Source organism: Vulpes lagopus, chromosome 3 (genome assembly GCF_018345385.1).
Source record: "Vulpes lagopus strain Blue_001 chromosome 3, ASM1834538v1, whole genome shotgun sequence".
Taxonomy (NCBI): domain Eukaryota; kingdom Metazoa; phylum Chordata; class Mammalia; order Carnivora; family Canidae; genus Vulpes; species Vulpes lagopus.
This window is the reverse complement of record NC_054826.1, coordinates 128,551,980-128,576,392: the sequence shown is the minus strand read 5'-3', so window position 1 is coordinate 128,576,392 and position 24,413 is coordinate 128,551,980. Positions and strand designations below refer to the sequence as shown.

Below are 24,413 nucleotides of genomic sequence, written 5' to 3'. Positions count from 1 at the left end.
CCCCCTCGCTGCTGACCCCCGGGGTGCGGATCCCCCCGCGGGCCTGGTGGGGGCGGCCTGGCCCGCCCCGGGCTCAGGTACCGACGGCCCCGCGGGCGGAGGGGGCCCCACGCGGACTCCTCCGCTGAGGGGTGCCTGGCACACAGGAACTCGGGGACCCGTTGTGCGCGCCCCGTGCGCGAGCGGAGGCCTTGCGGGAGGGCTCCCCGCCCCGAGGCCTCTAGGGAACCCACCCAGAGGGCCGGGCGCCGCACAAGTTCGCAGAAACGGCCGGAGGGCTGTGCGCGCGCGCGCCGGTGCCGGGGGAGCTGCGGATGCAGGCGCACCCCGGATCCCACCCACGGACACGGCAGCGCATCACACGGGCACGGGCACACCCAAAACACGCGCGGGGGGAGGGGCGCGCGCAGTCCGCATCACGGCCGCCGCCGCCCCCGCGCCCCCGCCCCCGCGGCGACCCCGGCCCCGCGTCCGCCGAGGTGTGGGGCCGGGCGCGCGGCGGCGGGAGGGGGGCCGGGGAGGGGAGGGGGGCGGGGGAGGGGAGGGCCCGCCTCCGCGGCCCGGGCCGCCCCCGCAGCTGGGGGCGGGAGCACGTTGGCGCCGCTCCCCGCCCCCGCCAGCCGCCCCGCGCGCGCCCCCTGGCGCCCCGCGCACCCGGGAGGGGGAGGGGGCGGGAAGGGGAGAGGGAGGGGGGAGGCGGCCCCTCCCCGCCCCCGCGCGGCCCCGCCCCCGCCCTGCGCCGCTCACTCCGAAGTTTCCTGCGCGGCGCGCGGACACGCTCCGGGTTCTCGCCGGCCCGGCCCCCGCCCCCCGCCCCGCGCCCCGCGCCCCGCGCCCCGCGCCCCGCGCCTCCCGTCCCCCGCGCCCGGCCTGTGCGCTCCGCGGCCCCCTGCGCGCGGGGCCGCTGCCGTCGCCGCGGGGCCCTCCGGAGCGGGAGCCGAGGCCGGGGTCGGGCCGGGGGCGCGGGCCGGGGCCGGGGCCGGGCGGGGGGCGGGGGCCGACGCGCTCCAGCAGGGGCCGAGCGCCGAGCGGGGATGCCCGCGGGGACGCCGCCGGCCGCCGGAGCGAGGTGAGACGCGACGGGACCCTCGGCAACTTAGCGGAGCGGCCGCGCTCCGGGGTGCGGGGTCCGGGGTCCGCGCGCCGGCGGCGGGAGGGGCGGCGCAGCCCTCGGCGGGGGGCGGAGGCGGGGAGCGGGGGGCGGGGGGCGCGCTCGTGTCTAATAAGAGGAGACAAAGGCGGCTCCCGCGGCGCCGAGCGCGGTCGCCCCGGGCCCGGGCCAGCGCCTGTGCCCCCGCAGGTGCCGCCCGCTGCCACCATGAGGGAGCGCGCGCAGGCGGCCGGCGAGGTCCGAGTGCCCCTGGGCGCCCTGGCCCCGGGCGTGGCCCCGGCGAGCCCCGGGGCGGCGGCGCGGGAGGCGGAGGCGGGGTCGGGGCCCGGCGCGTCGCCCCCCGGGAGCCCGGCGGCCGAGCGCGGCGCGGAGCTGGGCGCCGACGAGGAGCGGCCCGTCCCGTACCCGGCGCTGGCGGCCACCGTCTTCTTCTGCCTCGGGCAGACCACGCGGCCGCGTAGCTGGTGTCTCCGGCTGGTCTGTAACCCATATCCTTCTGGGCCGCCGGGTTGTGGCTACGCGGGGACCCCCCCCCCCGTGCCCCTGCGGGACCGACCCGTGGGAGCGGAGCGGGCGGGGCGGGGCGCGCGGGCTCTGCTTCCTCCCGCATGGGGTGTCCCCCTGGACCGCCTGGGGGTGGAGCGTGGCGGGCTTGGGGGCAGAGGGGCCGGCGGGGCCGAGGGCGGACCCCCTGCGCCCGCTCGGGTGGTGGTCAGGACGGGGCGCTGCCCTCGGGCTGCGGGGACCCTGGCTGGACCCTGGCTGGGGAGGGGGAGGCCCGAAGGAAGGGGAGCGAGGGGACCCAAGTTTGCAGCTTGAGCTCTGGGCTGGGGGGGAGGCGGGGTGCATTTGCGGGGAGGGGGACCCTCCTTCCAGGGAGCGATGCCGTGAGGTTGGCTGTGAACTCGCCGCTTCAGGCTGAACTCTCGGGGCTGGGGCTGATCTAAGTCATGCGCAGCTGGGGGTGGGGGGCAGGGACGCAGCTGGCTCTGTCCCCAGAGTCCCTGCCCCCGGGGCTCCTCCTGGGCTTTCTGCTCTTGGCTAGAGTAGCACAGACCTGCAGAGAAGGCTCCAGAGGGGTTTGGGTCGGACCAGGGGGTCCCCAGAGGGATGCAGACTGCAGGTGTGGGGGTCCCCCAGCAGGTGGTCTTTGGGCGCTGTCTCTGCCTCCTGCATCCCGCTCTGCTGGTTCTTGCGGCTGGTGGGAGCTGGTCTTCAGGTGGCCAGGCCCCAGGTGCTGTGCCTTCAGGCCCCTGGACAGGTGGGGAGGCGGGGTGGGGGTGTGTGGCCATGTCCAGGAGGTTGACCCAAAAGGGGACCTCCGTGTATGCTCTCTTCCTTTGAGTAGAGACAGAGACAAATTGAGTGACGTCTGTGTACTTTATCTACGTTGTGTGTCTGACTGTATAAATATTAAATGTAAAAGAGGAATCTGTACCAAAAAAAGTAATAAAATGCATGGTTTTTTTTTTTTTTCTTTCTTTTAAATCCAAACATTAGCTGAGTCCAGAACACTTACCGGTTGTGGAGAAGGTGGTCGTGGTCGCAGCCGCAGGGCCGGCCCCTCTGTCTTGCAGCCTCGGCAGCCCTTGTGGGGGGGCATCCCCGGGGGCCCAGGTATCGGGGCTTGGTCTCCAGGGTGCCTGTAAGTTTGTCCTCTGTCTGGAACTGTGGCCTGGAGACGGCCCGGCCGCCTCATTTTGGCAGGAAGGTGGCATGGCTGGGTGTGGTGCTGGGTGATAGGGTGGTGTCTGAGGGCCCCGGGTCGGGACAGGGCTGGCGGCTGGCTTTGTCTGCGTGTTCGGCATTTCCAAGCATGTGCAGAGACCAGATAGGGAGAGGGCCGAGTGGGGCCTGGGCTTTGTCTCCTCTGACAGTCCCCATGTCTGGCTGCTGTGTTCTCTGGAGCCTGACCCAGGGGTGCTGGGTGTTCCGGGCGCTTCGGGCCGGCTGTGTCTCTGAGGATGTCTGACGGTGGTGTTTGCATTACTCGGTGGAGGAGGGGGGCAGGAGTGAAGCCGAGGGGGGTCGGCAGGGCTGTGTGCTGCTCTCCTCCTCTCCATGCTTGCTCGTGACCCAAGGAGGAGGATGCTCAGTGGCCCTGGGCAAGCAGTCTGGGAGTGGAGGGGGGTTGAGGGGCTCAGCTCCCCGGATCAGCTTACTGGTGTTCTGTGGAAATCCTGCATCTGTCAGGCAGGGTGGGCACGTCCCGGCCTCCAGCCTGGCGGAGACGGCTGCTGACCTCCAGCAGATGCCAGGCCGTTCCGTGGGGGTGTGTGTCGGCTCTGGGGAGAACCTAAAATAAGCTGGCCCTCCTGGACAGGTGGGGATTGCCCCCCCCCCCCGGGAGCCTGGGGGACCTCAGCACAGCCTTCCAGAGCTCTCCACGTTCCTGTGGGTCAGCAGGCTGGCCCGGGGTGGACAGGGGGGTGTCCTGCAGCCCGAGGCTGTCTCTGCACCTCCAGCCCCCGGTACGCCCCGTCCTGGAGCCTCCAGAGGGCAGAGTCAGGGGCGGGGGAACGGGATCATTGGGTCTGCTCTGGGAACCCACACTCCGTGGAGCAGCTCCTCACTCCCCAGAGGCTGATGGCATCCCAGCTGATGTCTCGGAGCCGGGCCCCACGCCGCGATCGGAATGTAGGAAGGGGCCTTCTCTAAGCCCTGAGCTCTTGGGAGCACCCATGGGACGACCCCAGCTGGGCAGATGCACGTGGGCCGCCTCGGCTCTGAGGGGGCTCCGAGGCGGGGTGGAGCAGCCAGCAAGGGCAGCCCATGTCCTTATCGATTCCTTCGGTATGTTGAAAACACTATCGTGCTGGAAGTTTGGGGCGAGCGCTGCTTCTCCTACACGGGTTTATTTATAGAGGAAGGTGGGTGGGATCTGTGTTGTCGCCTTCGTGGCTGAGTTACCTTCTGCCCGGGCTCCCACGGGGCTCCTAACTCCGCTCTCATCTGCGTCCTAGCACCTGGGCCGGGCAGGGCCTCTGGAGACACTCAGTGTTGGGAAGGGGGGATGCCCGGAGAGACAGCCGGCAGCCCAGCAAGGAACCAGGAGGTGCCCCCCCCCGGGGCTCAGGGGTGGCGTGCACCTGCAGGAGGTGCCTCCCGGGGGCTGGGTACCCAGCGCGCCTTGGCGCAGGGCCCCCGAGAAGCTAAAGGACGCGCCAAGGTCATGCAGCTCCCGGAGGGCAGAGCTCAGTGAGCCCGGTGTGACACTCAGGTCCCGTGTCCGGCAGGAGCGCAAGGCTGGACCTGTCCAGCCTCTTAAGAGCGTCTGGTACACGCCGATGCCTCAGGCTGTCCGGCCGCCGGCGGTACGCGGGGCTCACGGTGGTGCGGGGGTCCTTGTGGGGACGCTGCGGGCATCCACAGGGAGGGGGCCGGCCCTCCCTCCACCCTGCAGCCTGCTCTGGCCCCGCAGACCTGACGCGAACAGGCAGCAACAAGCTGTCCTCGCCTTCCTGACTTCGGGGCTGCGACCCCCTGAGCTCTTTGCCCGACTCACGGGGCTCCTGTGTGTGCTTTGGGGACGCGGGCCCAGGGTGTCCCCCTTCCCAGCCCCTCCTCGTCCCGGCACCTCGTTCCTGGACCCGGGCCCTTGTCCTCCCAGTGCCAACACGTCTGTTACGCTGGACTGGGAGCCCCTGGCCGGCCCCTCGGGGGAGGTCCTCGAGGGGTTCTTGGCCGGGCCCTCGGCAGGCGACAGCTGGAGCGGTGTGGCCGGGGCAGGGCCTTGGCTGCGGGCTGGCCAGGTGTGCACTCACCTTGCGCTCAGCACCCTGCAGGCGGGGTCCCCATGTCTCCCCGCATTCTCCGAGCGAAGGCAGAGTGGCCCGGGGTGCATGTGTGTCGAGTCCGCCGCTGTTCCCTGTGGTGCTGAAGCCCAGTGGGGTCGCTGAGCCCCGACTGAGGCCTGGCTGGGGATGGCCTGTTGCTGCTCCCTGGGGCTTGCGCCATGGCGGGGGGGAGGGGGGGTGTGGTGGCAGAGGTTCAGGCACCCGGTGTGGAGGCGGGGGCTTCACGGGGATGGGCTGTGCCCTCGGACCTGCGGAGGGCATTGCGGGTGGCAGGTCTCAGGCTGGGGGAGCCCTTTCCTTAGTGTGGGTGCTGCTGGGGGTGTGGTGGGTGCTTCTGGACGGGCCTCACCTCCTCTCGGTCCCTGAGCGGGAGCTGGGCTGTGAGGCGTCCGACAACCCAGCTGGGTTCTGGGCAGCTAAGGAGGGCTTCCTGGAGGAAGCAAGGTTGGGCCGAGCTGTGTGCACAGCAGGAGCTGCGGCCCGGAGGGCGTTTATGGGTCTCGCCAGGGCTTTCGTGGCCCACGCGGACGGGGAGGCTGTGACCACGGGATCCTGCTCTGATCAAAGGTCCAGGTCGGTGCCCACGTGGCCCTGGCGTTCAGCAGGCTGTGGAAGGACAGTGAGTGTACGCTGAGCTCTGAGGGCAGGGGGGACCTGGCCTGGACCTTGCTTTCCCCGCAGGGGCCGGGCCTTCCAGGCTGCCCCCGCCCTACATCCCCCCCACCCCCTGGCATCTCCGGCCCCGAGTTGGGGAAACAGTTGGTGTAGGTCGAGCTGACAGATTAGCTGGCAGAGGCCAGGGAGCCTGACTCTAGCCCCAGGGGCCGTGCTGAGCCGAGCGCAGCCCCCACCCCTGCATCTGCAGCCCAGCGGGACCAGGGGATGCGGGGGGGCGGTCAGAGCCAGGCGGGGCTCCTGGGCACACCTGCCACGAGGCGCCCCCACCTAGCAGACCTGTCCTGGCCGGAGCTCCGCACCGGCCCCCACACTGGGCCCGCAGTGCCTCTCCCCGCAGGCCGCCCCAGGACTCGCCGAGCTCCGCCACAGGCCCAGCCTGTCCAGCCGTTGGCCACTGGCCATCCTGGGCGGCTGGCCTGAGCCTGGTGGAGGCGTTGGGCTGGGTGCCCCAGATGGAGGCTGTTGGGGCCTGGGGGCCAGGGAGGTTCCAGCAGCTGAGTGGACGCAGACACCGGTGGCGGTAGGAGGATGTAAAGCAGGGTGTTCTCCGCGGGGGGACGGCACAAGCAAAGGTCCTGAGGCAGGTGGGACGTATCCATGAGGCTGGAGGGGCCAGGGGTTTGCTGTGAGGTAAAGGTGAGCTGAGGCAGCCAGCATGGTGGGCGGGTTGGTGGGGTCAGGGTCACTCCTGGGAGGGTCGGTGTGGACACCAGGCTCGGGAGACAAGGGAGGAGCGGTAGGGAGAGCCGAGCAGCTGGAGGGCACCGCAGGGCAGAGGCCGGGACATAGAGGGTGCTGGTGCCTCCTCGGGTGCCCGCGAGGCCTAAGCCAAGGGCAGGGCTACAGCCGAGCCTTCAGGGGCAGCTCTGAGCTCTGTGGGCATCACATCCGGACCACCCACATCCATCCTGACCCAGGGCGGCCTTGGGCGCCCTCCCTGGCACGGCCTGTGCCGCGGCGGGCCACACGGCTGGCAGGGCTCCCCGTGGGGTCAGGAGGTGGAGGGCCGGGGGGACGTCCTGGAGCTGCACGCTCGGCAGCCCCACTCAGCCCGCGCCGGACGCTCGGGGGCCGGGCCTCGACCCCAGGCAGCCAGTGTCAGGCCGGAGATGTCCTCTGTTCTCGCGGCCGACCCATCCACCCAGAGGCTCGGTCGGGAACGCTCCTGCTTTCCCTCCCCACGAGCGGGCGCGTAAGTCAGGGGCGCGGAGGACCCGGCGATCCCTCCTCGGTCGTTAATTGCCTGGGAACGACCCCGAGTCACAGGTTGGATTGCTGGCAAGGGGCCGTGGAGTCAGGCATCGGCCCGCGGCGACGTGGGCCTGGCCTCGCAGATGGGACGGGTGCAGGCGGGGACGGTGCGGCCCTTGCGAGTTGGCAAAGGCCAACTGGGTGGGTCCATGGGTGACAGATGGGGGCCACGCCGTCTCCACCGAGTGAGTAGCAGCTCCCCGTTCTGCTCGAGGGGCCCCACGGAGCGGACGCACGCCTCGCGGGGGAGGCCGGGCTGCACGTACCCAGGACCCGCCGGGCCCTCGCCCCTGTGCTGAGGGGGGAGCGTCAGAGCCAGGAGCTGTCACCCACGGGATGGTTGACGGGCACGGGGCAGGGACGCCACCCTCTCCCTGCTGGGTGCAGCGGGGAACCCTGTGATGTGGGTGGCTCCTGCTGCGGGGAGATCTCGGGGGCTCCGGGAGCAGCCTCTCGTTCCGGATGACACATGTGAGGACCGTGTCCAGGGGCGCCCCACTGGCCATCCCTGACCGCGGCCTGAGCCTCTACAGTGGACCAGGCTTGTCGGGGTGAGGGAGGCAGAAAGACAACCTCAGCAGCCCCCTCCCAGGGCCCTGAAGTCTGGGGATTGCCCAGGGTGACACCCGTGGCCCCCGGCCGCCCCCAGCCCTGGGCCTGTGGTCCCACCTGCCGTCTTGCTCGCGTAGGAGGCCCCTGCTCAGGCGGAGGGGGGCTGGTGGCCGCAGGAGTGCAGGGGGGGGGACGGGCAGGAGCTTGTGGGTGGCACAGCCCCTGTCTAGGTGTGGCCGAGTGGAGAGGGCCTGGCCAGCAGCGGGCCTCCTTGCTCACGGTCATGGTCACTGCCTGGGTTCTCCTGTCCCCCGGTCCAGGGAGGTTAGCACTCTGGACCGTGTGGATGCCGCCGTGGACGTCGGTGTGGAGGGCGCTCCGTGGTCTCCAGCCGCGCCATCTGTTCCAGCTCTTTGCTGGCCCGCATCAGCACTCCCTTGCCCAACGAAGGCCCTGCAGTTTCCAGGGTTCCTTGTGTGCTCCTGGCGCCTGCCTCGCCTGCATCGGGTCCCTCACGTGGCCCCGATTGTCCTTTCTGGTCGCTGCTGGGATGGGGTTTCCAGGGGGTCGGGGTGAGGGCGCAGTCCAGTGCACGGCTGGCCGGCGAGAGGCCCTGGAAGCCACTGGCCTTGCTGTCCGTCCCAGCCCGGCTCTGGGAGCACCCAGGACACGTGTGGGGTGCACGGTCCCGGACCCGTTAGCCAGGGGCGGGGGAGCTGCAGAGAGCAGAGCTTTGGGGGAGGACGGGATGTGTATCCCTGAAATCCGAGGCAGTGGGGGCCCTGCTATTCCAGACCCCATCACGGGGTCAGAGGCTGGGGTGCTGGGGTCACCACCACCCAGGAGCTGATGGCCGTGGTGGATGAGGACATGTCCTGGGGGTGTTTCCTGATGGGGGGGCTTCCTCTGCTCCCCCAGACAGACCGCGCTCCCCGATGGCCTGTGTGCAAGTCCCCCAGGTTCTCGGGCGGGTGTTACCGGTACGAGGCCTGAGGCCGTGGCCCGACTGCCTGCCCGGCGCCCCAGGGGCAACCTTTGAACTCCTCCTGTCTCCCGGGCAGTCCAGCGGGTCTGCGGCCAGCTGTGCCCCAGCTGTGAGACCTTCAGGTGACCTTCTTGGACTTGGTCGTGGCGACAGCAGGTAGGTGAGGTAGCTGCGTGGCGACTCCACGTTCCTCAGGCTCCAGGTGCCACGTGCATGCTCTGGGCTGTGCCCTTGGCCCCGGGGAGGGGTCCTCAGGGACCCTGGGAGCCCACAGAGGGGCGAGGAGCCGCAGGGGCGCAAAGGCAGCAGTGCTGGGCTCCACCCCTGGGCATCCCTGGGCGGCCTGGGTTGGGGGCAGCACGGCACCCCCTGGTCTGCGTCTACTGGGACCCTCAGAATGCGGATCTCCCTGGAAGTCGGGTTTTTGTGGATGTAATCACATCGAGACAGGTCGGCCTGGAGCGGGGGGGCCCTTGGGGCAGTGGCCGCGTCCTCAGGAGGGAGGAAAGATGGGCCCAGAGCATGCGTCGAGCCCCGTGACGGTGGTGGCGGGTGGCGGGGTGACGCGGCCCCCGCCCCGGGCTGCCTGGCCTCTCCTGCAGCCTCCAGCACCTGGGGGCCCGAGGGAAGCGGCGTGCCGACCCCTTGGCGTGGACGTTGGCCTCCAGCCTGACCTCCCCTGGGCCGTGGGGTCCGTGTCAGGACCCCCGCCCCAGCTCGCACACCCCGGGCGCCGCTGTCCGCCCCCCATAGGGAGGGAGACGAGGCACTGGGCGCCGTCTCGGGAGGGAGCCCTTTATAGGATGAATCACGCTCAGCTGCACCGTGTCAGGCTCTCCGGCGAGGAGCCCCCGGGGCAGAGGGAGATCAACCGTGACATCAGCCATGCTGGGCCGTTCCGGGTGGATGGAGGGTGTGGCCCTGAAGCGGTCAGCAGGGCCCCCGGAGGCCCCCGGGGGGTGCATGGGGGCTCCACGTGGCAGACGGAGCTGCAGGTGAGCCCACCTGACCCCGTTCCGCAAGCTGCGGCCAGTGCACGGCCTCCTGCGTGGGCAGAGGGCAGGGCTGACGGGACTGGAGGCCCAGCTGGGGACCCCCCATCGTGGCAACAGAACCTGGGAGGCCTGGCTCGTTCTTCGGCCCAGAGGGGGGTCCCGAGGATCGCCCTCTGACCCCAGCCCCAGCCCTCTGTTCTTGGGGTGTCCCCGTGGGGTTTGGCCATGAGGTGCGGCCCCAGACGGTCCCCTGGGGCCAGGCTGTGCTCCCAGGTGGCAGGGGCGGCCGTGGGCAGGGGGCAGGTCCGGCGCTGCTGGAAGGGGGTCCTGGCGTCTGTGGCGCCGGAGCATCCCCTGAGCCGCTGGCCTGTGCCCGCTGCTGCTCCAAGGCCCAGCCCCCCAAGACGGCGCCCCAGCCTGGAAGCACAGAGGGCGTCCCTGGCCAGGTGGGGGCCATGCGGCTCGCGGTGCCTGCTGCGTCCCTTTGTCTTTGCGCCAGTCTGATGAGTCAGCCTGCATTAGCGCCTCGTGGACGCGGGCTGGGTCTGGCCCGTGGGTGCTGTGCTCTCGGGCGCGGCGGGTCCCCTTCCGAGGTCCTGGGGGAGTGGGAGTGCCCTGAAGCCGTGTCCAATGGATACGGGGTTCGGGCGTCTGAGACTTGGAGGACGCCTCCCTGGGGCACACGGCCCGGCCGTCAGGAGGTGGACAAGGGGCTGCGGGGACACGAGAAGGTGCCGGCAGGTGGGGTGTGGGGAGCACCAAGGGGGGCAGGACACGGGGGGCTCAGAGGCTCACGCACCCCAAACCACAGAGCACCGGGCTGTCCTGGTCTCTGGAATGGTCTGGAGCTGCTTTTTAAAATTTTTTTAGTCTATCACAAAACGTGGATCACTTGCTTGGGGGGGGATGCAGACTGGGGCACCCGCGGGCAGAGGCAGGGACCCGGGAAGGGGGCAGGTCCCCTGCTCTGCGTGGCGCAGGCCCAGTGGGGTGGCAGGGGGGTCAGGACGGCCCAGGCTGACCCCAAGCACCCCTGGGCGGGGCCCCCCATCCTGCACCCTGCAGCCCTAGTGTCCAGATTCCAGCGATTCGCTGGCTTCCCACCCTGCGGCGTCCGTCTGTCGCCCTCGGGGGCTGGACCGGCCACCGGCCTCTCGGTGACTGCGCAGCCCCGGGTCTGCAGCTCCTGCGGGGGTAACGTGGGCAGGTGGGGGGCCCAGTGCCCTCTGACAGCGAGCCCCGCACTCGCGGTGTGGCCACTCCCCAACGGTTGGCACAAGTGTCCCATGTGCAGGTTCAGTCCCAGCAGCCACCACTTAGTGGCAAGGGATGTCCTGTGGGTTCACGTTCCCCAGGCGGCGCCAGGACTGGGCCGATGCAGTGGGGGCCGCGCCGTCGAGGGAGGCTGTGGCCGGGCTCGGGGTCCCGGTGCTGCCAGTGGCAGGTGGGCACGCCTTGCAGGTAGGGGGTGCATCTGACCATGGGGAGCGCCCCACCTTGGCGTCCGCCCCCGGGGCACTCAGCACCCAAGGTCTGCGTCCCGACGGGAAGCCGCAGCTCAGGGCAGGTTGCCACGTGGCCTCTGGGTGAGCGCAGCTGCTGCTTTCACAGACGCGTGCAGGGGTCACCCATACCTCACCAGCTCACACGCAGAAAGCACGCTTTTCTCGTCCCCTCACCAGAGAGACCCCGACCCTTCCCCGGCGACCCCAGGTCTGCTGTCTGACCCGGCTCTGCCTCTGCTGGGCGTTTCATGAAAACGGCGTCGCTAACCGTGTGGCTCCTGTCTCCGGCCCATGCCCCGGGCAGGTCCACGCAGTGGCCTGTGATCAGGCGTCACTCCTGTCATGTGGCGGGGCCGCGGCGTGTCCGTTTGAGCATCTGTGTGCGCTCGGGCCGTGTGTCCCTTTGGGGTGCTGGAGCGGGGCCGCTGTGCAGCCGTTGGCAAGTTTTGTTTGAACCCGTTTTTGGGGCCCTTGGGCGTGTACCAGGTCACAGGGGAGCCACGCGGACGGAGGACCGGCCAGGGTGCTTTCCGAGGCGCTATCTGCTTGTTAACCCCCAGCCCCAGCAGGTTGGGGTCCCGAGGGGCTCTGCGGGGGCCTTGGGGGTGGTCGCACAGGAGGCCACCTGTGAGCCTTGGGCACCACGCCCCGCCTGATGCTTCCTGCCAACAGGTCAGGGCGTCCCCTCGGGGGGTGGTCCTGGCAGCCCCCTGGGGGAGACCGGGGCCCTTGGGTCCGGACCTCCCTTGGGGGGACCCTCTAGCGCGGCTGGGCCACGGGAAGCACACGGCCCGCCAGGTGTGGTGTCCTGGCGCCAGATGGGCACGCAGGTGGGGCGAGGCGCGTGCTGGGCCGGCAGCAGGTGGGAGGCACGGCTGGGTGTGTGCGTGCGTGTCCATCCGTCCAGCATCCATCCCTTGCTCGGCCCTCTGGAGAATTTCAACACCCACGCTTGGAACGAGGGGGAAAAAAAATTATTAATGAGCTTGGAGCGGTTGCCATGGGAACCTGTTGCTAATGAATCTCTGGGGTTCCTTTTACCTTTGCTGAGCGGAGCTGCTCTCCCAAAGACGACATGTTTCCCACTAATCAGGTTGCCGTGGCAACGCCTGTCACTAATCCCCAGCCTCGCTCCTGGCTTCCTGGCCTGGCCCCACTTACATAAAGCAGTTTCTTGAGCGCAGGGCCACTCTGGGGTCGGAGACCCCTCGGGCCCGACACCTGTCTCCATGACCAACCGGCCTTCCCCCCGCCCCCCAGGGCCACACGCATGGTCCCTCCACCACGGGAAGCAGAGGCACCCAGAGCCCGTGGTGTGTGGTGTTTGCTGGAAAGAGGAACCACAGAGGGTCAGTCCTTTGCTGGGCCCACCCCGCGTCCTGCACGTGGATGGCTGGAATACAGTGGGCATTCAGTAAATGCTGAGCCAGGGCAGCAGTGCAGCCGGTGGGGCCGTGGGAGCTGGCCTCTGCCCCGTGTGTGCCCTAGGCCTGGTGGTAGAGAATGTTCTAGAAGGGCTGCGGACACCTGCACCTCCAAGGCAAGAGTGGACTCGCCCGTCCTGACAGGCAGGAGGCCAGGGGGACAGCCTGCTGTGATGCCAGCGCGACGCCGGGGGCTCCATGCAGAGGGCGGTGGTGCTGGGGTCATCGAGCCCCCCGGGTCCCGCCCTCATGTGGGTGCACGGGTGGACCCTGCTCTCGGGAGCTGGCCGTCCCTACCACCCACCCCCCTAGCTCGGGGCCCACTGGGAGGCTGCAGGTGCCACCCCAAGGGACCCCGGTCAGTGTGGGACACCCTGCGGCGGCCTGGGCGGGTGCTGGGAGGAGGCAGGCCGTGCTGCTCGGCAGATGTGATGGTGCGATAGGCTTCCTGGAGGAGGCAGTCACACATGGCTCTGTAGGGGTGGGGGTCCCAGTCACGGGGGTACCCAGTGTGTGTTCTGGGCCCCTCAGGTCCTGCCCTGGGGGCTGCCGGGGGCTCCATGTCCTAACGCCCTTAGTGGGGCCCCCCGTCTCCCGTGACAGTGGGCTCGGGCTGCTGGGACAAAGGAGCCTGGCCCAGGCGCTCAAACTGCAGGGGTGGGGTCTCCTGCACGTACGTCCGGGAGCCCGGCGTGGATCTGTGCGCGTGTCTGCATCTGCCCGGGGGTCCCAGCCGGGTCCTGCTTTCGGAGTTGGGGCTCTCTGGCCTTCCCCCTGGAGTCCTGGGCAGGGTTCCCGGCCCCCGGGCTCCGTCTGTGGGTCTAGCTTCTGCTGCACTGCCCCCGGGTCCCCGGGAACACCCTCTCCAAAATACCCTGGCTGGTGAGCACCTAGCCCCAGGCCCAAAGCCAGCCCTTGGGGCAGCTGCTGTCACGGCTCCTGGCAGTGGACGCAGGGCCTCCGCGGGCCTCGTCTGGGGCTTCCTTCTATGGACTGCACTCCTCGCGGGTCCTGCTGACCTGGGGCCGGGGCGGAGGACGCCCTGCAGCTGCTCCCACCCGGCGGGCAGCACGGGGAGGTGAGCCTGGGCTGGGGTCTCAGGTCCCGGAGAGGCCCACCGCCCCGCTTCTAGGGATGCTGCTGCCCGGGGCCTGAGGCTAGTGGCCCAGGGCAGCAGGGAGGACGTGGGGAAGATTCTAGATGATTCTAGATGGCAGGGTGAGCTGATGTCGGGGGAGTGAGGACCAGAGAGGGAAGGTGGACGGCTGGGCGGCGGTCCCCAGGGCCGAGGTCTCCGCTCCCCACGTTGCTGTCACTGTGTCTGGGTGTCCAGGGCTGGGCCGACCAGGAGCCCCAGCCGGATGAGGGGGTCCAGGAACAGCTCCGGGCGCGGGGTGGGCAGATGCAGGCAGGGCATCTCGCAGCTTCATGGCACCCCAGCCCTGCATGTGGTGCATCTCACTCCCTGGGCTGACATCGTGGGCTGAGGGGTGGCGTGAGCGGGAGGCTGGTCCTGGGGCCACCCTGGACTCGCCACACGGGGCCCCTCCTGGCCACCTGCCCCTGCCCACGTGCTGCAGTTGCCGGGCCAGACAGCTTCGTGCCTGGGGTCTTGGGGACCCGCATCAAGTCAGGACTGGGGCCCCCTGTGTGCACACAGCCACAGGCCCCACAGGCACCTGCACCGGCTCCTCGGCACCGACTGGGCTCCTTCGTGGGGGTGGGGGCTGCAGCTCGGTCACCGGGGTGTCCGTCAGCGGCGGAGGGGGCTGCAGTGGCAGCTCCCCTGCTGCCGGGCATCCAAGCAGATACTGGGCGAGTGTCCGTGGGGACGGGCTGACTCCCGGGGTTCTGTGGCCCTCCCAGCCTGAGCCGCCACCCTGGTGCCTGCTCTGGGTCAGCCCGGGTCCGTCCCACGGTCGCCGCGCTGAAGCTTGTGTGTGCTGCTCATCGTGCCTGTGATTTATGGGGGTGGGGGGCAGCCCAAGGGGGACAGAGGCCCCAGGGCCCCATGCCTGGCCTGTGCCTGCATGGGGTGCTGGGGAGGAGATGGAGCAGACACCCCAGAAAGCAGCTCCTCCTGCCTGCCCCGTGTAGACTGGGAGGCTGGCGATGTGGGGGGGGCTCTGAGAAGGACCCGCCTCCGTCCCCCACTCCTCACAGGCCGCCCCTCCCACCTGTCCCTGGGCCCCGAGCCCTCTCATGACCACCCCGTGAAGGTGGCGGCCCCTGGACATCCCCGCGGCCCTCGCCTGCCCCCCGGCCCCCCGCTGACCCCCGGTGCTGGGCCAGGCTGCCGTCTGCCTGGAATCCACTGCGGCGGAGCACCCTGTCCCAGGCACGACCCCTGCAGGTCCTCCTGGGAGCCGGGCGGGTGGCAAGCCGGGGTCAGGTTCCCCTGGAACTTGGGCAGGAGGGGGCTCCCGCAGCCTGCCCCCCACGGGCCTAGGGGGTGCCTGAGGCTGGGACTCGGGCAGGGGGCTGGGGCAGGCAGGGGGATGCTTATTTCCAGGCCCTGATGGCCGCGGGGCTCCCCACACCAGCTGCGTGGTCCCCGGACCCCTCCAGGGGCAGCCCAGCCTTGGGACCTCGTGCTGCCCTCCCCTGCTTGTCTGGGAGGTCTGGGGGGGTGGCAGGACCCCGGGTGGGCAGGTTGTGCCGCGGCCAGGCCCTGTCCCCACTGCTCTGGAGACCTTGCGGAATCTCGCCGGGGAGTTCGGGGCCGTGGAAGCAGCAGGCGTGTTTGCTGCACATTTGAAATACGGCCTGGCGGCTGGTGGGAACAGGGGATGTTTTAATTCCTAATTTAGACTGTTTATCTGCAGAGCTCTGGAGGCCAGGCGGGAAGAGACGGTGCCCCCCCCCCCACGCCTCTGAGGGCGCCTACCGCCTCCAGCATGCTCTGGGTGGGCACAGGGAGGGGGCCCTGGCCTCCGGATCCTCCCGCATCCCCCACGCATGTTTGTGTGGTCAACGGGCGCCGCCTGTCCCCGAGAGGGCTGGGCCCCGAGGCCTGTGGACTCCGGAGTGCAGTGGCCTCTGGTCGGCTCGGGAGTTTAATGTAAAAATGACATCAGAGGTGGGGCGGGGGTGGGGACCGGGTCGTTAACCATCTAACCACACGGCTGCGTCATGCTCCCGCGTTACCACGGCCACCCTAGGATCCGCGTCGAGTCTCCGACTTTGGGAAGGACGCGCTTCTCCTGGCACCCGGTGATCTCGGCTGGCTTCCTGGTTGCCACGCCAACTGGGTCTGCACCCCTCTGGTGTCCCCTCCCTGCACGCCCTCCAAAGGGGTGCTCGGCGGGGGCCCCCGCAGTGGGGCCGGGCGGACACCCTGCTGTCCTGTGTGGGCTGCCTCTTGTGTTCCTGCCGTAAGTCACAGCCATGGGCAGCGCAGCGTGGAGTCCTTCCGGGCAGGGAAGCCGCAGCTGGGGACAGGGAGGCTGGCCCCCAAGCTGTGTCCCCAAGGCCAGCTCCGCCCCCCACCCCCCTCAGCTGCTCGGGCTGCCCTGTCTGGTCCCTCCCGGGGCCTGTGTCACTGGAGCCATCCACCCGCACCCCTGCACACACCGTGCTCCCACAGTGCTCTCGGGGTGCCCGGCGTCCCCTTCCTCATGGATGCCTCCCGGGCAGCCCTGCTCTTTGGGGCTGAAGGCCCTGCAGGTCAGGGGTCACCAGGACGGGGAGTTCGTGATGCGCCGTCCCTAGGAAGGCCCCGCTGTGTATGGGGCCACCTTCCCAGATGCCCTGCCCTCGGCCCACCCGCGGGCCACTGTCCCCAGGTCCAGCCTGCTGGAGCTTCCACCCCATGTGGAGCCTTGTGCTCCTGAATATCTGCTTTGTGGAAGCTTCCAGAAACATGCAAGGGGGTTGGGAGGTCGGAGCCGCTTTGGAAATGTGCGTTCCATGTCCGAGCGCGAACAGTCCTCGGGTTTGCTCGGGGTCCGGCCGGCGCCCGCCCTCCGTGCCCGCTCCCACCCACAGGGCCTGGCCCACCTCCCCGGGCAGCGCGCTGCGCACGTGGTGGAGGGAACCCGGGGACGTGGGCACAGCAGGCAACCACATGCCCGCGCTCCTCAGAGCTCGGGGATTCCCTAATTACAGGATTTATTATGAAAGCGCCAGCTTCCTCCGTGCCGGCTTCCTACAGCCATGGAGACAAACTGCCGGCAGCCAGCGCGGGGGGAGGGGGCTGTGGGCGCCTGCCCGGGGAGGGGTCGCTTTGGGGCCCGCCGTGGGGAGGGGGCCGCATTCCCACCCGAGGCCCCCCAGCCAGGGGCTTGTGGGTGGGAGCCCACATGGTACCCTCAGGCCCGGCCCTGGGTGCCCGCTCAGGCCCTGGGCAGACGCAGGAGGCGAGTCTGGGCGGGAGGACGACGGAGAGCAGACCCGTGCTGGGTCAGGGGCGTGCACGCATGTTCACTGTGTGGCCAGATGGGCCCGGAGGCACCCATGTCCTGTGGATGTGGGTGGCGTGGTGGGGGTGGTGGAGAGGTGGGCGCCGTCGGGGGGGTCCCCTGGGTGGTCGGGGACGTCCTTCCACACACGGGAGCCACTGGCTTGGGATGACCAGTGGGGTCTGCACGGGGACGGGCCCCAGGAGCTCATCTCACTGCTCACCTTCTTAAGATTTAAAACCGACGGATCTAGGCATCGTCGGGTGGCGAGCAGTGAGGGCGGTCAGTAGCCTGTCAGCCCGTCACACCTTCCCGTGGCATTTCTTCTGCTGACCTCGGGGCTGGGGGCAGGGACGGGGCCGAGGGCTCTGGAAGGGGAGACGCCGCGCTGCCCGGGCCGCTGGGGCCCAGCTGTGTGAGGCCCCCGCCCCAAGTGTGGACGGCCCGCTGCCCCGGGGAGGACAGAGCCATGCCGTTGTTGGTGGAGGGAAGAACGGCTGAGATGATGCACACAGGCCTCTCCTTTCCTGCCGGTTTCCAGGGACCGCGCTCCGACATAATGGATCGAGTTATTAGGGGATCAGCGAGGGCTCCGGCGGCTGGAGGGGAGCCAGGTGGGCCCAGCACATGCTGCGGGGCGGCGAGGCTCCTGGGGCCCGGGCAGCAGGGCGCAGGCGCATCTTTAGGGAGGCCCTACTGTGTGCACAGCCCGCCTGGCGGGGGACTCAGGTCCCGGGGGCCTGGCCCTGTGAGCACTGCCTCGCCGCGGGTCGTCCTGCAGTGGGACGGACAGGCCAGGCCTGCGTGTCAGGGAAGCGTGCACAGCCCGCTGTCCGTCCCTCTGGGCGGCAGGACCCCCTCGCTGCTCCCAGAGCCTCTTCGCCCCCCAGAGCACAGTGGGGATGGGGCGTCAGGGCCACCCCAGCCCGGGGGGTGTGATGGCACTTGGGGCTGCATTTGTGTGCTTGGGGCGCCCCTGACGAACGCCACGGCTGCGTGGCCCAGACAACGTGCGCCGGTTCCTCCCCTTGTACCTCAACAACGTCTTTAAGATGCTCCCTCTCCAGATGCGACCCCGTTCTGAGGCCCCAGAGGTTAGGGCTTCTACATGGCAACTTGGGGGGATGCGGCGCGGCTCCTGGCAGGGGGTCTGCCCTGGGAGGGATGGGAGGGGTGGCCCATCGCTGGTGGCCGTGACCCGGGCGCGGGGCCCTTTGCGCCGTGACCCTGGGAGGCCCCACATGAGCACATCCTGCACCCGCTTCAGCCGGGGCCAGAACAGGACTGTCGTCCTTGAGATGAACGGGGGTGACCCTGAGCCGCGGCCAGAAGGGAGCTGCTCCAGGGCGGTCCACTGCCCTCAGAGGGACACCAGCCCTGAGCTTTGGGTGGGCTCCCCAAGGCCGCTGGCGGGGGTGACCGTGTGCAAATGTCAGTGCCAGGGGTTGGCCCTGGGTGCCCTGGACGGGTGGCGGCACCGGGTACTGAGCTCAGGTCCGGCTGGTCTCAGTCTGAGCCCGAGGTCTGGGGCTCCAGGCCGTCGTTTTCAAGCGTCCCTGCTGTTGATAACGGGGTGGGGGTGAGGCCGGAGGGTCTGTGGGGTCCAGGGCAGGCGGGGGGCTGCGGAGGCGGCACCCCGTGAGCAGTGAGCCCGTGTGTGGGGGTGAACCCACAGGTCCCCGAGGTCAGGGTCCCGCCTCCCACACCGTGGGCCACAGTGCCCCGTGCGCCGTGGGAGGGACGGCCGGGGCTGCCCCAGGCCTGTGCTCGTGCCCCGTTGCCCGGCGACGCTCGTGGGGAGGCTGGGATCTACAGGGAGGGGCCGGCGGTATGGGGTGAGGCTGCGGGGCCCCTGGGCTACCCCGGGGTGAGGCAGGCTCATGTGCGCTGTGTGCGAGACCGTGAGGGACCCAGGCCCCCCCCACGGGCTCGGGCACCGGGTCCCCCACAGGAGGGGGCCTCCTTCAGCTTCCCGGGCCCCGGGGCCGTGGCAGTGGGGGCGGCTGGCGTGCTGCAGGCCGAGTTCCCATGCAGGGAGCGTCCAGTCCCCCGGGGTCGCTAATTCAGGCCTTGGGCAGCTGTGCGGCGGCGCTGAGGCAGCTATTTCTGGCCCAGAGAATTCCTGCCCGGAGCGGCCCCAAAGGCCTGTCCCACGGGCGGGCCCGTCGGCTCCCCGGGGGCCCTCCTGGCACTGTGCCCCCGCCCACGCCTGTCCCTTCCCAGGCCAGGGGCCACGCAGAGCCCCCTCGGGGATGCCAGCCGGCCGGGCGTGGCGCCAGAAGGAGGCTTCACCTGCAGGGCCTCCCTCCCGCCCTCTGCACCCAGGACCGAGCAGCCTTGGGGGGGCGGCCAGGTCCGAGGAGCCGAGGCCTCAGCTGCTTGGGCAGGAACCCTGCCAGCGCGGTGACGGCATCGTCAGGGGAGCTCGAGATGTGGGAAAGGAGCAGGGCTGGGGGCTAGCTGCAGCTTCAGACAGGAAACCCCCCCCACCCTGGGGCTGGGGAGCGGTGGGCCCGAGGCAGTTCCACGTGCTGCCACCAAGTGGCTGGCAGGGCCCCGCGAGGGTCCGTGGCCGCACGGCCGGGCTTCCTGCAGGTGCGGCCGGGCTTCCTGCAGGTGCGCTGATTGGAGGTGGACACGGGGTGCTTTTCCACTCAATCATGCCTTGGAAAAAAAATCCTGAGTCAAGCTCTTTATTAAGAACTAAGCAGAGACATTAGCGCTTCTCCTAATTAGCACGGGCTCGGAAATGTGTGCAATTAGAGGGAGCTGGGGCCGTGCTTGGCCCTGACATCTAAGTGCGCGTGAGTGTGCGTGTGACCATGGGCGCGAGCGTGGGCGCCAGCTTTGCTCACGGGCGTGCGCGGGGCGTGCGCGGAGTGGAGTAGTACTCACGCATGGGCACGTGCGCCCAGACGTCGCACTCACTGTGGACGTGCCACAGGCTCTCGCTGTTGCCGGGGTCTGGGTGGGGGTGGGGTCTGCCCACCTTCCATGCCCACCCCCCCTGGGGTAGATGGGCATGGATGCCACCAGGCCAAGGACAAGGTGGCCCCCGGAGTAGCTGGGAAATGACGCAGGCTGGGGGGCATGTGCACCCGAGCTGCGGGCGGCAGGGTCTCCGGGCACCGGGCTCTGCTGGCTGGAGGGAGGTCGCGGTCCTGGGGGCCGAGGCTTGGGGAGGGGGCTCGGGCTGGCTTCCGGGGAGCCCCCGGGCACAGCTCTGGGGGTCCCCACGGCCGCCGGCACCTGGAGCAGCTCTTGGGATGCAGGGAGACTCCTGGGGCAGCGGGGGGCATCCACCGGGGCGGCAGCTCCAGTGGGGAGTGGGCTTCGCAGTGCCCCAGCCTCCCAGGGGAGGTGCTCTCCCAGGAACGGCCCGCCCCCCCCACCCCACCCCCGTGTGACCCTGAGCTGCTGGCCGAGAACAAACAGCTCCATGTTTGGCCAGCAATCCCGGCCGGAGCAAGTGAGCATGAGTCACGCAGGCCTAGACTGTGGGTGGGGGGACAGGGACAGGGACAGCATTGGGGGGGCTCGGAGCAGAGGGCACGGTGTAGAAGAGGCGGCAGGACAGAGTGGACGCGGTCCTGCACCCCGGTGGCTGCGGCCTCCTGCGGGCAGGCGGGCCTGGGGGTCCCAGGGCTCGGCTGGCCGCCGGGGGCCGTGGCCCTGGGTCTCCACAGGTGGGCGTGAGCAGGAGCTGACCACAGGAGGTCGGGGCCCTGCCCCGTGCAGGGGCCGCTCTGCTGTTAATGTCGCATGGTGTGCCTGCAGCCGCCTGCGGCCCGGCCCTCAGTCTCCTCCTCCCCGTCTTCCCAGACGCCAGCAAGATCTGGGCCGCACCCCTTCCCCAGTTAGAGCCCCCGGGGTCGCGGCTGAGCTCTGGGGCTCCTGGGGGGGTGAGGTGGGGATCCCCTCCCACAGCCCCCTCCTCGCCGTTTCAGCAGCTTGTCATCCTGGCAGCGACCTCGGGAAGGAGGGGAACCACCCTCCCTCACGCCCCGGGGTGGCCGCCTCCCCCTCCTTGCACCGGGATGCTGGCACCAAGGCCCTGCTGCAGGAGCTCCGTGGGCACCGTTTCCCCACGGCCATCAGGAGGCTCCCTGGCACGGTGGCCGTCCTGGGGAGCTCGCTCTGTCCGGAGCTCGAGGATGGGGTCCCTGCCGGGGCACAGAGACCCCTGCCTGAGGCTCCAGCAGGGCCCCGGCTCCTGTAGGTGTGGGGCATCGTTGGCAGATGTGCCGGTGTGGACCTGCTGCGGCCTGTGCTGTGGGGCCGGAGCCCTGACCCTGCCAGGACGGGGCGGCGGGGGGGGGCTGCCCCGTGGGGCCCCGCCTGCCTTGGGGGTCGTGGCGGTTAGCCCGCTCACAGCCCGGGGGCCTTTGAAGGCTGTGCCATGGGGCCTGGGCTGCCCCTTACACCTCGACCCCGTCACCCGGGCCCCGGGGGCTCTGGGCAACGGCAGCCGATGCGGGTCCTACAGAAGGGGCCCCGTGTGCCTGGTGTTGCAGTGGGGCGGTTGTGCCCCGGGGAGCCGGGAGGAGGCCCGCCACATCCACGCAGACACTGCGCCCAGTCTCCGCCCTGTGGGGCAGAGCGACAGCCGTGATGGTTTGGGACCCCGGCAACATGGAGCCGTTGCAGACAAAAGCCCCAAAGACGCAGCTCGTGACGGACGCTGAGGTTGCACCCCCTTCCCGGAAGGTTAGCCGTCTTGAGGTGTAGCCGTTCTGGGGAGTGTAGTGCAGTGACTCGTGCGTGCTTCAGCTCGCCACGTTCTAGAACCTTCCATCCCCCCTGGGAAGCTGTGTCCCCCACCCCCGCCGCTCATGGGTCCACGGCCTGCACGCCTCGTAGACACAGAGTCCCGCATACCCTCGCTCGCCCGCCTGCTGCCTCCCCCCAGCAGCCCGTCCCCAGGGATCACCCGTGTGGTAGCGGGTGTCCGTGCGCCGCCCTGTTACAGCCAAGCAACACCGCATGGATGGGCCACGTTCTGCTTGTGCGTTAGTGGACGTGCCGTGTTTGCTGCGCTCTGGCTCTCAGGGCCCCACTGCTGGACACGCGGTCGGAGGACCCATTCTGGGGTCGGGGCGGCCCCAAGAGCCACAGGGAATGGCCGGGCAGCCGTCTGAGGGGCTTCCGGAGCGGGCTGGGGCCTGCGCTCCCCTGGGAGCTGGGCATGTGTGGAGCCCCGCTGTGCCTGGCCTGCCGTGCTCCGTCTTGGTGCCTCCCGCCCCCTCGAGGGCTCCCTGGAGGGGTCCGTGTGGCACGGGGAGCGGGTGCTGCGCCCGGGCGGGTCCCCCCATCAGCAGCCGTGCACAAAAGCACGTGGCTTCCTGTTCAGGTGCCGGGCAGGGAGGAGGCTGCCCCGGCGTGTGACTGCAGCATCTCCCGGGAGGGGCTGGCCAGCTGGGCGCGGGGCAGGAGACCTGGGGGCTCCCACCACCCACCACCGGGGGTGAGGGGCCAGGTATGTGTCCGGGTGGGTGGGCCCTTCCCCGGGCCTCCCCCGCGCGGACAGCGGACCCCCAGGCCTGGAGACGACGCCGCGCAGACGCACACGCCGTGTGGAGGCCCCGGGGACCCAGCCAGGGGGGCCACAGAGGTGGCCTCCAGCCCGGGCCCCACCCCATGCCCCACCCCGTGCCCCACGCTGAGCCATGGCTCCCCCACGAGGGCTTCTCCTGGGACTTTCCCGTGCCCCTTTAGATACTTCCATGCAGCGTGTCCTAGTGAAGCCAGCCTCTGCGCTGCAGCTTTGCTCATGCACGGTCTCCCGCCGCTGCCTTGTTCCCCTCCGTCCACCCGGGAGGGGTTTCTGTGCTGATCTCGGCGCCACCATCGCGGCCTCCCCTCCGTCTGTGCAGACGTGGTGGCGTTCAGCCCTCAGCGGTCACAAGCCATGCTTCCTGGCCGTGTGGACCTCTGGCAGCCTCCCCGGCTCCCTGGACCTGCCCCAGTTCTCCGCAGTCGTGCGGATGGAGGGGCTGGGAGGGGCTGGGGCTGGGGAGGCCGCGCCGTGGGCTGAGAGGCGGCCTGGTTCTGGACCCCGGGTCTGGTCTGTGGCAGAGCTGCCGGGGTACAGGGATGTCCCCCCTTCAGCAGCCCGGGATTGTTCTCCTGCAGGGTGGGTTTTCTGCCCCAGGAGTAAACATATGCCTTTCTTCTGCAAGTTGGAAGACTGAACAAACACACAAGAGAACGGGGGGGGGGGGGGGGGGGGGGGGCGCGGCAGGTGCGTGCGCATGTGGGCTGGTCCCTGAGGGCCTGGAGTGGGGTCTGCGCTTGGCGTTCCTGACACGCAGCAGATCGGAATGAGTCCCCGAGGGGCGGTGTCCCAAGTGGGACATCCTGGCGGTGGGGTCGGCCTGGGAGGCCTGAGTTTGGAGTCTCTGGGCCACCCCACCCTGCACTCCGTCCTCCCTGCTGCCCGCGCCCGCCGCCTTCCTGGGCGCAGGGACGCTCACGCCAAGCTGTTGTGGATTTGGCCTAATGGAGTTTAGCCGGCGAGCAGATTGCTCTGGGGGGTGGCAGGCAGGGCGCTCGGCCTCCAGAGACAGGGCTCTGCAGCTCTATGTGCGTGATCTCACGGCCACCCCCCAGGGGGTCCAGCCTGTGGGGTCAGGGCCCCGTCCTTGCAGCCTTTCAGCCCCCTTGTTACCTGCTGGCCTGCGGCTCCCCTAGAGAAGACACGATGCACTCCTCCCCCAGTGTTGGCGACCAGCCAGGGAGCACGAGGGGGATGGGGCACGTGGAGCCTGCGGGACGCATCCTCAGCACCTGAGGGCTAACTGCATTGCTCCTATCCACAAGTGGAGAAACTGAGGCTCAGTGTGAGGGGCAGGCACTTGTCCCCAGGCTCAGAGCTGGGCGCAAAGGGGAGAAATGGTCGGCACGGCTCTGGGGGCCCCGAGCCAGCAGCCCTGGGTGGCCTTGGGGGCCTGCGTGTGACCTTGAAGATCTGGCTCAGGGGTCCAGGCCCACCGTTGGGTCACACTGTCCTGTGCCATGCTGGCCTCTGTGGGGACCCCCACCGCCTTCCAGGCCTTCGAACCAGTGTCCCATGGCGTCAGGGTCCCCTGTTGGCACAGCTGCTGTGAGGGGCGACAGCCCCCGAGATGTGGACCGAGGGGCCTGAGCCCTTCTGGCTTCTAGGACTGATGGCATCTCCGTGCGGTGGTGGCCGGGGCTGCCCAGCGGCCCCCAGGGTCACCCCCACTGCCAGGCCGTCCCTGCCCCGTCCGTCCTGGAAGCCTGGCTGGGTGTGCTGCTCCAGACCCGCGGGGAGCTCGGGAACGAGGGAGGGCAGGTCGATGGCGACCTCCAGTAGCGCCTCGGCCGCGGCCGGCAGACCCCAGGCCGCTCAGCGGTGCCCCTGCCCTGAGCCCCCCGCCCCCCAGCGCCCGCAGGACCGCTTCAGCACCACGGACAGCAGCCCCTGGACTCCGTGTCCCTGGGGCCTGGTGGTGGGGCGTCCACGTGGCCCCTCGGAGCCCCGTCTGTGCGTCCGTGACGCTGGTGCCAGAGCCTCGGGACCGGCCCCTCTGTGCCACTGCTGGGGGAGGCCTGGCCGGGGGCGCCGCTGCCATGGTGGGAAGGCGGTGCGGTGACGTCTCGGCACCTGCCGGCCCCCCAGCCCGGGAGGACCTGAGGGAGGGCCTGTGGGAAGGGCTGGCGACAGGCCAGGAGGGTGGAACACACCGGAAGCG

General features: G+C 70.0%; 2 protein-coding genes across 7 annotated transcripts in view; one reads left to right on the top strand and one right to left on the bottom strand.

Moving 5' to 3' along the window:
* Positions 1 to 941: 941 nt before the first annotated feature.
* The window catches only part of CACNA1H (calcium voltage-gated channel subunit alpha1 H), a 49,629-nt gene continuing 26,157 nt past the window's right edge, over positions 942 to 24,413 (top strand). For 3 of the 5 annotated variants that reach the window (XM_041747767.1, XM_041747766.1, XM_041747765.1), the window contains exon 1: positions 1,187 to 1,599. In XM_041747767.1, coding sequence (XP_041603701.1) covers positions 1,319 to 1,599 — 281 coding nt within the window. In that variant the 5' untranslated portion in view covers positions 1,187 to 1,318. Of the gene's footprint in view, positions 1,070 to 1,186; positions 1,600 to 24,413 lie in introns of those variants that run through there. The other 2 variants (XM_041747769.1, XM_041747768.1) reach the window with 2 other exon arrangements.
* On the bottom strand, positions 1,591 to 8,540 carry LOC121486677 (extensin-like). 2 transcript variants are annotated; one of them, XM_041747771.1, is made up of 2 exons: positions 2,631 to 8,540; positions 1,591 to 2,449 (listed from the first exon to the last, which is right to left on the bottom strand). In XM_041747771.1, exons 1-2 carry the CDS (start codon positions 3,172 to 3,174, stop codon positions 2,055 to 2,057), a joined length of 939 nt encoding a protein of 312 aa, XP_041603705.1. In that variant the 5' UTR covers positions 3,175 to 8,540; the 3' UTR covers positions 1,591 to 2,054. The 2 variants fall into 2 exon arrangements, with proteins under 2 accessions (XP_041603705.1, XP_041603704.1); XM_041747770.1 differs by having other exon boundaries at positions 1,591 to 2,364.

Bases quoted from the DNA above. Each gene is read 5' to 3' on its own strand.
- LOC121486677 (XM_041747770.1), bottom strand. From the start codon at position 3,098: ATGCAAACACCACCGTCAGACATCCTCAGAGACACAGCCGGCCCGAAG. The intron at 2,365-2,630 runs GTAAGTGTTCTG...CCACCTGTCCAG, and splicing joins GACCACCTTCTCCACAACCG to GGGCCTGAAGGCACAGCACC.